This window comes from Manis javanica, chromosome 13, assembly GCF_040802235.1.
Source record: "Manis javanica isolate MJ-LG chromosome 13, MJ_LKY, whole genome shotgun sequence".
NCBI lineage: Eukaryota > Metazoa > Chordata > Mammalia > Pholidota > Manidae > Manis > Manis javanica.
This window is the reverse complement of record NC_133168.1, coordinates 26,386,014-26,402,776: the sequence shown is the minus strand read 5'-3', so window position 1 is coordinate 26,402,776 and position 16,763 is coordinate 26,386,014. Positions and strand designations below refer to the sequence as shown.

The window sequence follows — 16,763 nt, the reverse complement described above, 5'->3', positions numbered from 1 at the left end:
TCCCCTCCTCTTCCATCCAGTATACTTTGTTTTCAAATTTCGTCTCTAAATAGCATTAACATTGACTTGGGAATGGGAAATGACAGCTATGTGTTATCACAGAAGAATCTTTCTACAAGTTAGACCATGGTGTAAATGACTAATATGCCTAGACTAATTGAGCAAGGTTTTGGACTAATGGATTTTGTTTTGTTTTGAGTTTTTCATTTCATAGTTAGAGTTTAGTAACAAAATGAATTTCTGGAATTGGACTAAATCATTTCCTAAATTTATCTGAGTTCTAAATTGATATGGTTCTGATTCTCTGAAGAGAAGGTGCCTTAGGAGTTACCTAAGCTTACCATTCAGTGCCTCTCGTTGGCTCTCTTCCAGCTGCCCTCTCCTGCTGTATGTATTTCACTCTACAGCTCAACACCTCGGTGCTCTGTAGTTTATTTGATTGGTTTGTTGTCTGAGTCCTCTGGCACTTGAATGTGAGTTCCATCAGGACAGGGACATTTGCCCCATTATCTAGAATAGTGCCTAAAACACAACAGAGACTGAAGTATTTGTTGAATGTATAAACTGTTCCTCCTCAGCTGTTTTGTTATTACAAGTTGTTATGGATGATATATGAAACAAAGTCTACTAAGTTCATTTTAAATTTTACTATATTTTTCTAAACCAGCTACAATAACTAGACTTGCTTAGTACTATCTTGTTAACTTATTACAAATAAGTTATATACATTACCATGTATAGCAATTGTTCAATAATAATAGTATCTTTTCTGTATACATTTCCTTTGTTACTTCCCTTTCCTCAAATTTCAGACATGGGAATAAAGGGACAATGCAGTTGATTTTTATCAATATATTAGAATTAGCTGATTTAGTTACTTTAATAAAAATTCCTTGGTTAATATTTATTACTCACAGGTTATTTAGCTATTTTTTTAAAGTGTCAAGGTAAGATATTTATTTACTTAGATGTTTTCAAAGGATGTAGAATAATCTTAAAAGTGTTCTAAATATTTTTCCACGGAAGATAATGAAGATAAAAGTTTACTTAAGTAAAGGGTCAAGTAATAAAGCGATGACAGGCCCATGGTTTCTTTCAGTATCATTGATGTACAATCTTATGAAGGTTTCACATGAGCAATATTGTAGTTACTACAGTCCCCCATATTATCAAGTCCCCTCCACACATACCCCATTGCAGTCACTGTCCATCAGTGTAGTAGGATGCTACAGAGTCACTACTTGTCTTTCTACTATGCTGCCTTCCCCATGCTCCCTCTACATTATGTGTGCTGATCATAATGACCCTTAAACCCCTTCTCTCTCCCTCCTCCCCCCTCCTCCCCCACCCTTCTGTTTTAGTGACCTCTAGACCCTTCTTGGAGTCTGTGATTCTGCTGCTGTTTTGCTCCTTCAGTTTTACTTTGCTGTTACACTCCACAAATGAGTGAAATCATTTGGTACTTGTCTTTCTCTGCCTGGCTTATTACACTAAGCATAATACCCTCCAGCCCCATCTGTGTTGTTGCAAATGGTAGGATTTGGTTTCTTCTTGTGTCTGAATAGTATTCCATCGTGTATATGTACCACCTCTTCTTTTGTTTTTTTTCATTAAGGTATCATTAATATACAATCTTAGGCTCAGGTTTCACATGAGCAACATTGTGGTTACTACATTCTCCCTATTATAAAGTCCCCAAAGCATACCCCATTACAGTCACTGTCCATAAGCATAGTAAGATGCTATAGAGTCACTACTTGTCCTCTCTGTGCTATAGTTCCTTCCCCATGCCCCACCCCATATTATGTGTGCTAATCATAATACCCCTTAATCCTGTTATCCCTCCTTTCCGACCCACCCTCCCCAGTCTGTTTCCCCTTGGTAACTATTAGTCCATTCTTGGGTTCTGTGATTCTGCTGCTGTTTTGTTCCTTCAGTTTTTGCTTTGTTCTTATACTGCACAGATGAGTGAAATCATTTGATACTTGTCTTTCTCCGCCTGGGTTATTTCACTGAGCATAATACCCTCTGGCTCTATCCATGTTGTTGCAAATGGTAGGGTTTGTTTTCTTCTTATGGCTGACTAATATTCCATTGTGTATATGTACCACATCTTCTTTATCCATTCATCTATTGATGGACACTTAGGTTGCTTCCATGTCTTGGCTATTGTAAATAGTGCTGCAGTAAACATAGGGGTGCATATGTCTTTTTGAATCAGGGATCTTGTTTTCTTTGGGAAAATTTCTAGGAGTGGAATTCCTGGGTCAAATGGTATTTCTATTTTTAGTTTTTTGAGAAACCTCCCTATTGCTTTCCATAATGATTGAACTAGCTTACATTCCCACCACCAGTGTAGGAGGGTTCCCCTTTCTCCACATCCTAGCCAGCATTTGTTGTTCCTAGTCTTTTGGATGTTGGCCATCCTAACTGACTGAGGTGATATCTCATTGTGGTTTTAATTTGCATTACCCTGATGATTAGTGATGTAGAGCATCTTTTCATGTGCCTGTTGGCCATCTGAATTTCTTCTTTGGAGAAGTGTCTGTTCAGATCCTCTGCCCATTTTTCAATCAGGTTATTTGCTTTTTGGGTGTTGAGAACATGTGAGTTCTTTAAATATTTTGGATGTTAACCCCATGTCGGATATGTCATTTACGAATGTATTCTCCCATGCTGTAGGATGCCCTTTTGTTCTACTGATGGTGTCCTTTGCTGTAGAGAAGACTTTTAGTTTGATGTAGTCCCATTTGTTCATTTTTTGCTTTTGTTTCCCTTGCCCAAGGAGATATGTTCAGGAAAAAGTTGCTCATGTTTATATTCAGAGATTTTTGCCTGTTTACTTCTAAGAGTTTTATGGTTTCATGACTTTCATTCAGGTCTTCGAAATATTTTGACTTTGTGAATGGAGTTAGACAGTAAGCCAGTTTCATTCTCTTGCATGTAGTTGTCCAGTTTTGCCAACACCAGCTGTTGAAGAGGCTGTCATTTCCCCACTGTATGTCCATGGCTCCTTTATCATATATTAATTGGCCATATATGCTTGGGCTTATATCTGGGCTCTCTAGTCTGTTCCATTGGTGTATGTGTCTTTTCTTGTGCCAGTACCAAATTGTCTTGGTTACTGTGGCTTTGTAGTAGAGCTTGAAGTCAGGGAGTGTAATCCCCCCAGCTTTATTCTTTCTTCTCAGGATTGCTTTGGCTATTTGGGGTCTTTCGTGGTTCCATAGGAATTTTAGAACTATTTGTTCTAGTTTGTTGAAAAATGCTGTTGGTATTTTGATAGGGATGCATTGAATCTGTAGATTTCCTTAGGCAGGATGACCATTTTGACAATACTAATTCTTCCTATCCATGAGCACAGGCTGTTATTTCTATTTATTGGTATTTTCTTTAATTTCTCTCATGAGTGTCTTGTAGTTCTCAGGGTTTACGTCTTTCACCTCCTTGATTAGGTTTACTCCTAGATATTTTCTTCTTTTTGATGTAATTGTGAATGGAATTGTTTTTCTGGTTTCTCTTTCTGCTAGTTCATCATAAGTGTATAGGAATGCAATAGATTTCTGTGTATTAATTTTGTATCCTGCAGCTTGCCAAATTCAGTTATATTAGTTCTAGTAGTTCGGGGATGGTTTCTTTAGAGTTTTTTTATGTACAATATCATCTCATCTGCAAACAGTGACAGTTTAACTTCTTCCTTGCCAGTTTGGATGCCTTTTATTTGTTTTGTCTGATTGCTGTGGCTAGGACCTCCAGTACTATGTTGAATAAAAGTGGGGAGAGTGGGCATCCTTGTCTTGTTCCCAATCTTACAAGAAAAGCTTTCAGCTTTTCACTGGTAAGTATGATGTTGGCTGTGGGTTTGTCATATATGGCCTTTATTATGTTGAGGTACTTGCCCTCTATACCCATTTTGTTGAGAGTTTTTATCGTGAATGGGTGTTGAATTATGTCAAATGCTTTTTCAGCATCTCTGGAGAAGATCATGTGGTTTTTGTCCTACTTTTTGTTGATGGATTTCGAATATTGTATCATCCTTGCATTCCTGGAATAAATACTACTTAATCATGATGGATGATCTTTTTGATGTATTTTTGAATTTGGTTTGCTAATATTTGTTGAGTATTTTTGCATCTATGTTCATCAGGGATATTGGTCAGTAATTTTTTGTGTGTGTGGTGTCTTTTCCTGGTTTTGGTATTAGAGTGATGCTGCCCTCATAGAATAAGTTTGGAAGTATTCCCTCCTCTTCTACTTTTTTTAATACTTTAATGAGGATGGGTATTAGGTCTTCTCTAAATTTTTTGATAAAATTCAGCAGTGAACTGTTGGAACTCAACCAAGAATTAGGAGAAGTGCAAGTTGTAGTGCTCCAAAATCTTACAACTACAGACTATCTACTGTTAAAAGAACATATGGGATGTGAACAGTTCCCAGGAATGGGTTGTTTTAATTTGTCTGATTTCTCTCAGACTGTTCAAGTACAGTTGGACAATATCCATCATATCATAGACAAATTTTCACAAATGCCTAGGGTGCCTAACTGGTTTTCTTGGCTTCACTGGAGATGGCTGGTAATTATAGATCTGCTTTGGTTATGTAACTGTATTCCTATTATGTTAATGTGTGTGCGCAATTTAATTAGTAGTTTAAAACCTGTACATGCTTAAGTTACTCTACAAGAAGATATGTCAAAGAAATAATCAATCCTCCCATGTTTTCTTCCGTCTGCTACCTCTATAGCTTTTCTTCTTCCTTTCTAATTACAACCCTTAAATAGAATTCATGGCTCATATTGAATTTACCGAGTATCATAATTCCTCCAAGTGGTAAAGATACCTCAAGACAAATGCTGTGCATAGAAGCCACAGGGCATAAATCTGCAAAGAAGGAAAAAGCTAACTTTTTCAAACAATATGGCTTCTCTCTCACTTACCAACTTTACATCTCCCTGTATGGCCCCGGTAGATGACTGGTTAGCCAGAGACGGGTAAGATTCCTCAAGGGAGGAACAACCTAAGACAGGCACAGTCGCAGGGGGGCCATAAGGTGAGAAATTGGGGATCAACAGAGGTGAGGCTTAGAACCTCACCCCCCCTGTTTTGAGAGATATCTTCTGCATCTGTGGATGTTTTAATGCCCTTGTCTAGCTTGGATTAACACATAGTCTACAGGCACACACCTGATCATCTACATTTGCTCTCTTACAACACTAAACTATGTTTTCTACCTTTATCTTGCATCTACCTACCACTTCAGTATTTTATTAAAAATAAAAATAATAATAATAATAAAGGGAGAAATGTGGGATCCACATATAAATCAAGTATAAAAATCGAACAAATATTCATATTTGACCTGATTGTTTATAGTTCATAATGCGTGATCAAAACCGAAAGTTTCTGTGATGACTGCCCTTGCACACCATGTAAGAACTTATTCACTATGTAAGAATTTGTTCACCATGTAAGAACTTGTTCATTATGCTTCAGAAGATTGGAGACTGACGAGAATTAGGCTTGGGGTGGATTAATGATTATGCATTGAGCATTGACTCCCCTATACAGAATTTTATTGTTGTTAACAACCATTTGATCAATAAATATGAGAGATGCCCTCTCAAAATAAAAAATAAAAATTTAGCAGTGAAGCCATGTAATCCAGGGGTTTTGTTCTTGGGAAGCTTTTTGATTACTGATTCAATTTTGTTGCTGATAATTGGTCTCTTCAGATTTTCTGTTTCTTCAGCCTTGAAAGGTTGTATTTTTCTAGAAAATTGTCCTTTTCTTCTAGGTTATCCAATTTGTTAGCATATAAATTTTCACAGTATTCTCTAATAATTCTTTGTATTTTCGTGGTGTCTGTAGTGATTTTTCCTTTTTCACTTCTGATTATGTTTATGTATGTAGACTCTCTTTTTTATTCATACATCTAGCCAGGTGTTTATCTATTTTGTTTATTTTCTTGAAGAACCAGCTCCTGGTTTCATTGATTCTTTTTGGTGTTTTATTCCTCTCAATTTTATTTATATCTGCTCTGATCTTTATTATGTCCCTCCTTCTATTGTCTTTGGGCCTCATTTGTTCTTCTTTTTATAGTTTCATTAATTGTGAGTTTAGACTCTTCATATGGGATTGTTCTTCTTTCCTGAGGTAAGCCTGTATTGCAATATACTTCCCTGTTAGCACAGCCTTCACTGCATCCCACAGATTTTGCAGTGTTGAGTTATTCTTTTCATTTGTCTCCATATATTGCTTGATCTCTGTTTTTATTTGGTCGTTGATCCATTGATTATTTAAGAGGATGTTGTTAAGACTCCATGTGCTTGTGGGCATTTTTGTTTTCTTTGCATAATTTATTTCTAGTTTCATACCTTTGTGTCTGAAAAGCTGGTTGGTACAATTTCAATCTTTTTGAAATTACTGAGGCTCTTTCTGTGGCCTAGTATATGATCTATTTTTTAAAATGTTCCATGTGCACTTGAGAAGAATGTGTATCTGCTGCTTTTGGGTGGAGAGTTCTGTAAATGTCCGTTAGGTCCATCTGTTGTAATGTGTTGTTCAATGCCTCTGTGTCCTTACTTATTTTCTGTCTGGTTGATCTGTCCTTTGGAGTGAGTGATATGTTGAAGTCTCCTAGAGTGAATGCATTGCAATCTACTTCCCCCTTTAATTCTGCATAGATATTTATAATGGTTATATCCTCTTGTTGGACTGACCCCTTTATCATTATGTAATGTCCTTCTTTGTCTGTTGTGACTTTCTTTGTTTTGAAGTCTCTTCTGTCTGATTCAAGTACTACAACTCCTGCTTTTTTCTCTGTATTAGTTGTATGAAATATTTTTTTCCATCCTTTCAATTTTAGTCTGTGTATGTCTTTGGGTTTTAAGTGAATTTCTTGCAGGCAGCATGTAGATGGGTCTTGTTTTTTATCCATTCTGTAACTCTGTGTCTTTTGATTGGTGCCTTCAGACCATTTACATTTAGGATGATCATCGATAGGTATGTACTTATTGCCATTGCAGGCTTTAGATTCGTGGTTACCAAAGATTCAAGGGTAACTTCCATACTTTCTTAATTAGATCTAATTATTGTTTAATTTATTGTGATGGAGTGCATAAAATCAATATGCCTCAGGGAAAAGAGGTAACAAACTTTATGAAACTAATTGTTTATACTCTGTCAATTCTCAAGTTTAGACAGTGACCAACATACTGTATTAAGAACTGTTAGAAAGGTCATGGGGTTAATAGGGATGGTCAGAATACTGGCCTTTCTATTTCTTTCATTAACTTTCCATGAAACTGAAAAATTATAACTCTGATAGTATCTCTGTGAAACTGAAATATGGGCTCTTCAGTCTAGCAGCTCATCTGTTACTGTAAGTTTGCCCAAACATGAACAGTATTAGTAAAAGTACATACATGCAAAAAGTTGATTTAAAAGTTTTCATTTGCTCAAATATTTGAGATCTTATGTAGTTTTAATATCCAGCAAATCTTTTTCCTGATATGTCTACAACTTTAATATGTTTTAAAATGTCCACTTTAATCTGTCCTAATTGTCTTTAATGATGTTAGCTAACATTTGCTACACTCCAAGCACATCATCTCAGTCATTCTTGCAACCCTCTGTGATAGGTACTAATAATATTTTAATTACATTAAAACAGTAGTAGAAATTCTCAATTCTCTGACATTTGTAAGACTGTTTACTTTATATAAAATGAATTTATGCCATTTAAAAATTCCTTTGATCTCTTTCCTTATCTCCTGTCTCTTTCCCTATCACTGTTTTATGCCTGCTTCTTTCCCCCTTTTGCTACGTGTGCAAGTAAAACCAGTAGTAGTTTGTTTTGTATTTAAATATTTTGAATTGGCTGAGCTGTACTGATAGCCTGATAGGGTGTCCTTAGTCCTGCAGCTGCAGTGCATGAACTTCATACACACTTTGGCGCTTTTCTTATTCCTTCCAAGTATCTTCTGAGCTGTCAAATTCAACTGGCTTAAAGTGTTTTACTTGAATGCGTCAAAAGGTATAAATTAACATACGTTTTCTTGCATACACTGGCATTTTGTATTTGAATCCTTGCCTTTTTAGAAACCCCATTCCTGTTGCATGTTTGCTAAAAGTTAGATACATTAGAAGTATTTTCTACTTTTTAAACTGTTTTATTTGCCCTATCAATATTGCACGGAAGTTGAGTATCACTCCATCCAGAGCTCTTTGACCTGCACCTCAGAGATCATGACAACATGCTTACAGGAACATCTTTTTCCTGTCAGCTTAACTTAGAAAATGAAACCTAATATATTTTTCACAACTGACTATACTGGTAGCCTACAATTAGTATGTCTCTTTGAATATTCTTTACCACATGAATGAAATTGTCAATTCCAGGTACAATGAAAAATACCATCTGTGAAATGAATTGACATTTATTACAGCCCTTAGTCACCCTCCACATTTTTTAATGTATTTTTCTTTAGGTTATTTCCCTGGCTATGGCATCCAACAGAGTTTTATGAATGTATATGAAATTTAAATTACCTTTCTTATATGTTGATACAGAAACTTTTAGGTTTATGCCTTTGAGTTATTAAATGCCCATTGCAATAGGTAGTTGAGAATGGACTATTCTCCTAACATGTTTTATTTCCTTCTAAACTCACTGTAAACCCAGACACTTTTAATTATTCATATTCTATTAAATTTAGAACAATTGTGATAGTATATAACCAGTTCATTCTAAAATTTTTCCTTTGTTCTACTGTTTAGGTATTTCAGGTGCTGAATGAAAAGAAACAGATATATGCAATAAAGTTTGTAAACTTAGAAGAAGCAGATAACCAGACAGTTGATAGTTACCGGAATGAAATTGCTTATTTGAATAAACTACAACAACACAGTGATAAAATCATCCGACTTTATGATTAGTAAGAATTTGTTTTAATTTAGAAAGAAATGTTTTTTGGCTATAGTTCTTCAGATACATACTTAATAAATCTTAATAGTATACCCTAACCATTTTTTGTTTTGTTATTTTTATTTGTTTATCATGTCAGTGAAATCACAGACCAGTACATGTACATGGTAATGGAGTGTGGAAATATTGATCTTAATAGTTGGCTTAAAAAGAAAAAATCCATCAATCCATGGGAACGCAAGAGTTACTGGAAAAATATGTTGGAGGCTGTTCACACAATTCATCAACATGGTATTTTAAAATCGTGTTACATATAAAGTTAAAATATCTGTTAATAGTGTTCTCTTAAAAATATACACCTATACTTTTAAAGTATTGCCATCTTTAGACTAGATAAATTAAATTATTTGGAAGTTTATTTAAAGATGAAGGGACAAAATCATTTCTTTAACCAAAGGATATAGATCATGAATTCAAGTCCCCATCTCCACAGTGCATTCATAATATGAAATGTATCTATTGGTATTAACATAGTCCATAATCGTGGGTCTCTAAATACTTATAGCAGGTCTGAGACTTGGAATTCAAGCATCCTAAAAATCTGTGATGATTTCTCTCATCCTTCTAGTCCTTTTGTATTGTGTGCCTTGTATGGGAGTTGGTTTTGTTTTTTAACTTTAGCCTACCTGCAGGGTTAGTTTTCCACTTTGCTTGGACTTGGTTCTTTTCAAGCCTTCTCTGTCTTTTCTTTATTTTTTTAAATAATTGTTAACCTAGATCATTGTGATTTGTCTCCTCATATCTCCCTGCCTGTAAGTTAAATGATAATACACCTGTGATCAAGATGAGGACTGTAAGGCTGTAGGGATGGAAGCATCAGGAACCTTTGGTCCTGCTCTCGAGCGGGCAGAGAATCACAGTGGTTAAGAGCATAAACTCTGCAGCTGGACTGCCTATGCTCAGTTCATGGCACTGTCACTTCTGGGTGACCTTGAACATATTAGTTAAACTCTACCTTAGTTTCCTCATTTTAAAAATGGGGATAATAATAGTACTTGCTTCAGCATTGGTATGAGGATTACATGATTCCATACAAGCAACAAACTTTGGCTAGTACATGGCACACAACAGGTGATAATGTGTGTAGAATATATTTTTTAAATGAATACTTAATTTGATTGACCAAATAAATCAACTTGACCAGTAGATAGTGAGATTTTTTTTTTCTTAGAATGTTTTACATTGTCTAAAATGGACTTTTATTTTGAAGGCATCGTTCACAGTGATCTGAAACCTGCTAACTTTCTGATAGTTGATGGAATGCTAAAGCTAATTGATTTTGGGATTGCAAACCAAATGCAGCCAGATACAACAAGTATTGTTAAAGACTCTCAGGTAAGAATGAATGGGTATTTGATATCATACAGTACAGTTCAATTCCTTTTCACCAGTTAAGTATTATTTTGCTAATGGAGATTTTGTTTTTACATACCTCATTCTTTAAAGGCTTTGAAGTCTTTTTATAAGAATAGATACTATAACAGTAAAATAAATCAAAGCCATGTCTAATACAATTTAGTATAGAAAGTCAAGATCAGGTTTCAAATAGATGCAGCAATTTTGAATGATTTTCCTGTAGCTGAGACAGAGAAGCAGTAATGCATGCCTTAGAATCATCTGGGTCACTATCTAAAATTCACCTGAACTTTGTCTCAGAGAGAGTTTTCTGATACCAGCCAAAGGTGGAATTCTGTTACATAATGCCTTTCTTATCACTTAAATTTGGATTAAAATTCTTAGGTGGGCCTTATATTGGAAACATCATAATAAACATTGACTTAACTGCATTTTATAATAGGGTGTGCAATAGCAAACTTAGTAAATTGTCCCCATAAAAACTTAGGAGTTACCACCAAAAAACAATTTAATACAATCTTGCTGGAGCCAAGATAATGTGTTTAATATATAGAGATTTCTGATGTAGATCTGCCCCATCTTAGGACTGAAACTAGACTCTTTTTAGGAGGAATACATGCCCTTCACACAATTCTGTTTGGCAATCTCTTCTCTCTTTATTAAAAATAAGGCTGAACATTTAGTTGTACAACAACTTGAAGATACCTTTTATGGCAAGGCCCTAAAATACAGATATTCCATGTTTGAAAGCAGAACTGTTTGTTTTAGAATAAAGTGAATTCATTGTAAGGTTGGCATTAATGCTACTGTGGAAATTTGCATGGTTTAGGTACTCACCCATCTTAGTTTAGACATAGGCCTAAGGAGTACTTGTTGACAAAGCTAGGTTTTTGTTTGGTTGATTTATTTTAAAAAGGTATTTTGGTTTTATTCTGGCAGAATCACAGAAATGAGTGATTGATCAGTTACTTCTAAGTTTATGGCCATGAAAGTGATGGTAGCCTGGACAGTCTTGTAGTAACCCATCAGAATCACTGAAAAACCTCAACATTCTGAAAGGGATCAGTTTTCTGACTATGAGCCCAATTTATTTCTCTGGAGTGGTGAAGAAAATCTTAATATTGGTGTTAGTTATTTGAAATTTTCAAAGACTTTATTACTGAAATCTATAATTATTCAAGTTTCCAAGAATCCGGCATTCATATTTTGAGAAATCTAAAGCAGAATAAACTATTTTCATTGATTTGTGTTTTCTGTGTTTTGGCAAATAGGTTGGTACAGTTAATTATATGCCACCAGAAGCAATCAAAGATATGACTCCCTCAAGAGAAAATGGGAAGTCCAAGTCAAAGGTACTAAAAAGGTTATTTATATCCCACTTACCTGGCTAAGGAATGGGCTATTTTCTGAATGAACTTAACAGATAACTGAAAGTTATTTTTTTTAATCCTAAAACTTTTTAGGCTGTTACAGAGCCCTTGCCTTGTTAAGCAGATTGTCATGGGATTCAATTTCACCCTTTTTAATTGACTGGACATTGATCTTTTAATATGGTGATGTCTCATAGTGGTACCTACAAGCAATGCACTTAGGATATTTTTTGAGTTTTAATTTAAAGAAAAAAATTAAGACTAAATTAGCTCTGATTTAGACACCTTAAATAGCATTGAATTAGTAAACTTTGAAATCTTTTTTATTTCCTGATTGTTCATTTTATTTCTTACCATTTATTCATTTGTGAATTCTACATTTCCAAGTGCAACTCCAGTATATGTTTTTTCCCAGTCTGCCACTGGCTAATTTCCCACTTAGCTTATTTCCCCATCTTAGCAAGCTTTATGTCAGCCTCATTGGTTCCCCTTGTTGGACAGTGTTCCTACCATAATCCCAAGCGAATCTTTCTTTCTCTGTAGCTGTATAACCAAATGAGCAAGCACACTTTCTTGTCTAGAGACCTACATTCAGGTTTATAGATCTCTGCCTCTTCATTAACAACTGTCTTCAATAAATTAGGCTTACACACAGTACCTATTTTAAAAGTAATTAAACATTACCTGAGAAGGAATATGAAATAGTATGTTGTCCAGCCCGAAACAAATGCTTGATAAGTGTGCTTTTATTTACTAAATTATGTTTTCTTATGTAGAAAACTGTGGCTTCTAAATATCTTTTCAAATAACTCGCCTAAAATTATGCCAAATAGTCTCATAAAAACTCTTTTTATATCTGTTTAGCTTCTCCTTTTCTTCTAATAGTTATATGTGGTCTTTTTTTTCTTCATTAGATTATATCAAAACAATCTAAATTTTAAAGTAGAGCAAAAAGAGGTTGACTTTTTATCAATTTTCAATTTTCGTTGTGTTCGGATAATGGCATCTATTTTATATGTCATTCTGTAAAAGACATATTAACATCTTTCCACCCGCTTCCCTGACCAAAATAATTCAATAGAATTTGCCTTAACATAGTTACATTAAATGTTTCCACAACAAAGTTCATAACTATCATCTCTTCCTGGTTGATTGGACCTTTTATCATTATAAAGTGGCTTTCTCTCTTCTGTTATAAGCATTTTGCCATGTTCTCTTTTTCTAACTAATATTAACATTTCTGTCTTCTGCCTTTCTTTTTTTTTTGCTTTTGGTTGTATTTGTCCAGTTCTTTTTGCCTTCTACCTTTCTGTATCATTTGATTTAGATTAATCCTTTGTGGTGAGCATGAAGTTCCATTTTGTTTTCATGTATTTTTGAGTATCTTTCCAAAGAGGATTTTAGCTATTCTTATTTATTATGCCCACTGCTATGTTTAAAGCTCTTACTCATGTTCTATTCAAAGTCAAAAGGATAATTATGTTATAATATTGCATTATTTCTAATGAAATTATTTAATACAAGGAACATTTAATAATAAATAATATTTACTGAGTATTACTATAATCAGAAACTATTGTCTATGCTTATCCATATCTTATGGTTTTATCATTTAATGCCCATGACAACGTACTTTTATTATTTCTATTTTAGAGGTGAGGAGATGGAGATGCACAGAATTACCAGCTAATGTTAAGGCCAGGATTCCAGCCCCACCAATCCTGGCTCTATAGTTTGTGTCCTTGGGTTTAGGATAGCTCAGCCTATTAAAAAGCTATACATTTAAATCTATACAACTTTTAAAAATCTATATATGCTTATATATTATGAAATTTGCATAAAAACATAATCATACTTTTTGGGAAGACAAATTTAAAATTGCAGTTAATTTTTTTTAGATTTTGTATTTTCACAAGCTGACAGTGTACTTTTGTTTCAGTTGAAATATTTTAATTATGAATTGAGAAGTTTAAAGTGAAACTCATCTCTTGGTAAAATAACTAAATGTAATAAGAACTAGAAAAAGATGTTTTGTCATGTAAACAATCTAGTACTTGAATGTTCATTGAGTTTTAGTTATTTTAATTATTAGGGCATTATATAGATATATATATGTAATATTCTAACATTTAATTTTTTATTAAAATAACAACTTATCATCATCATTATTATGTTTTTTCACTTAGATAAGCCCCAAAAGTGATGTTTGGTCCTTGGGATGTATTTTGTATTATATGACTTATGGGAAAACACCATTTCAGCATATAATTAATCAGATTTCTAAATTACATGCCATAATTGATCCTAATCATGAAATTGAATTTCCTGATATTCCAGAAAAAGATCTTCAAGATGTGTTAAAGGTAACATTAACAGTATAAGGATATAGAGGAACAGTATTTCATATTTTTAATTATTTGCTTAAAAGAAATTGCTGAAATGATTGGATTATGTAACTGGCTTAGATATAACTGATACAGTGAAAGGAATTGCTGACTGAATTAGCTTTTTAAAGCATGTTGAGTTCATTTTGAAAGTGCTTTAAAATTTACGATTACTTGAGGATTTTGTGAAAATAACTTTTGAAATAATCTTGTCATTTCTGAGTAGGCTATCTAGAAAGCAACTTCTGTAATGTGATAAAATCTCGAAAAATATTTTGTATCAATATTATGTAAGAACATTTGCTTAAAAAAAAAACACTTGTTTTTTTAAAAAGTTAATCTTTATTTTTATAGTGTTGTTTAATAAGGGACCCAAAACAGAGGATATCTATTCCTGAGCTTCTGGCGCATCCATATGTCCAAATTCAAACTCATCCAGGTACTTTGTAAAAAATCAGTTTGTTACCAGATTATTAATATAAACAGTTTTTTAGCTATGAAAAAAAAAACACCACCAGAATCTGAATTTCCTACTCTTTTCTAGCCTGCTTCCTTCTTAAGGAAGCTCCTTTTATGCTAAATACTAAAATAAATGAAATCACCCTTTTCTTGCTAGCTTCCATTTTTATTTACCTTCAATAAGAAGTTATGACTAGAGATAAATAACAAGACCATTTATTGTGCTGTTAAACAGAATGTGTACTTGTATATGAACTTGTGTTTTTCTTACTGGTACCAATTTGTTTACTGATTTTTTTTTACAGGTAACCAGATCGCTAAGGGAACTACTGAAGAAATGAAATATGTTCTGGGCCAACTTGTTGGTCTGAATTCTCCTAACTCCATTTTGAAAGCTGCTAAAGTAAGTCTATTTATTCTCTGTCTACATTGTTACTCTTTTGTATAGTTTAGTGAGTTAGACACTTAAATGGGTAATCCAAAGAGAAGTTCTTCTAATCATAAAATCAACTATGAAGTATATTTCTCCATTTAAATACTTACCATGTGCTTTTTGACAAATAAAGGTGTATTTGAGTCACATTCTTAATTGTACGAACAGCACAATTCCAAGTGGATTGTCATGTAAGGTACATTCAAAAGATTGCTGTCAGGTCTCAACTGGAATAATTTTAATAAAGAATTTGTCTTTTAAATCAACACCATTCTTAATACAGCAGTTAAATTCATTTCTTCTAGCCAACTTGCTTCTTTTCTTAAACCATCATAGAGAAATCACAGTATTTGTTACATGTAATGACTTCTGTGAAGCTGTATATAGCAGTCAATACATTTCTCAAAACAAATGTCTCAAGTATTTCAGCCTCCCACTGTCGATTTATATCTATACCATAATTTTTGAATTTCACTGTCACCAAACACCTAGTCATTTCTAGAACCCTATGTATGCTTATTGACTAACTGGTTTAGTTACCAAGCAGGTTCTAATTATATATTTCACTTATAACATTATAAAATTATGGGAGCTTAAATTAAAAACACTCTTAGCTTTCTGGTAGAGGTAAATCCAATTTAAGATGCCAAGAATTGGGCATATTTCTGGAGGAATTTACTATACATTAAGCTATTATATTTGCCTTCATGATAATATCAGGTAAATTTTTCTTAAATTTTCTCAAGTGCTAATGGCTAAATCAATGGCTTTAGGAATTAAAACTGGACAAAATTTGTTTTGTAATTTTGTTTTCTATTTCATGTCACCATGTTTTAAATTTCTACTGGTGTATTTTTTAAAACTTTATATAAAATAAAATTGAGGTTGATTAGTTAGTTACCTTTATCACTAAGGCTCTGTGTTCCCTGGTGGCAAAGATGTCTATCATCTTCATAAATTAGATGTTGACTTAGCCTTAAATCCTTTCTTAAATATATAGATTTTAATATAGCTAATTATTTTTATATAACAACTTGTATGATATTTTTAGTGTCTTCTGTTTGTTAGTTTAAATATCATCTGAAAATAGATTTCCTAATTAGTGTATTTTATATTATAGGAATTTATCTAAGACTGGCTTAAGAAAAAGTAAGGGAGATTAAAAAGGCCTTGAGGATACATATATGTGATTTTTAATGGCTATGTGACATTTCTTTTACAGAAAGATTGAGCTTCAGCTCATGATAGATTCTTAAACCAAGCTAGGTGTTTAAAATTCTTAATTATCTCCAATAATTTATGAAATAATTTCCTAATTATAAGAATGAGAGAAATTTATCACATAATAGAATATACAGAGTTATCTTTATTAAACTGATAATACATTCAATTTTAAAAGTTTCAAAACAAATATGTGTTTTTAATTTCAGACTTTATATGAGCAGTATAGTAGTGGTGAAAGTCATGGTCCTTCATCATCCAAGACAGTTGAAAAAAAATGGACAAAAAAGTGATTTGCAGCTACTCACACAAACTGTCAAATATCACCTGTAAAATATATTGGACTGTTATACTCTTGACTGTCTGTGGAAATCTACTCTTGAAGACAGCTACATTCTGAAATATTGGCAGAAAAATTCAGTGGGTTGTCCTAAAAAAAATACTGTAAAAGTAATGACCACTAACAGCCACTGTATATATTAAATTGTAGATTGTTTTGTCTCTTTTATGCTTTCCTGTAAATATAGTCTAATATCATTTCACACTTGGTATAGT

The 16,763-nt window shown here is 33.4% G+C and overlaps 1 protein-coding gene across 3 annotated transcripts in view; it reads left to right on the top strand.

Annotated features, from left to right (window-relative positions):
- TTK (TTK protein kinase) overlaps nucleotides 1-16,714 on the top strand; it is a 68,447-nt gene extending 51,733 nt beyond the window's left edge. For all 3 annotated transcript variants that reach the window (XM_073219365.1, XM_017649654.2, XM_073219364.1), the window contains exons 15-22: nucleotides 8,778-8,935; nucleotides 9,065-9,216; nucleotides 10,196-10,320; nucleotides 11,613-11,693; nucleotides 13,898-14,074; nucleotides 14,450-14,534; nucleotides 14,860-14,957; nucleotides 16,418-16,714. In XM_073219365.1, the coding sequence (XP_073075466.1) occupies nucleotides 8,778-8,935; nucleotides 9,065-9,216; nucleotides 10,196-10,320; nucleotides 11,613-11,693; nucleotides 13,898-14,074; nucleotides 14,450-14,534; nucleotides 14,860-14,957; nucleotides 16,418-16,501 (960 nt within the window). In that variant the 3' untranslated portion in view covers nucleotides 16,502-16,714. The remainder of the gene's footprint in view (nucleotides 1-8,777; nucleotides 8,936-9,064; nucleotides 9,217-10,195; nucleotides 10,321-11,612; nucleotides 11,694-13,897; nucleotides 14,075-14,449; nucleotides 14,535-14,859; nucleotides 14,958-16,417) is intronic.
- Nucleotides 16,715-16,763: the final 49 nt, after the last annotated feature.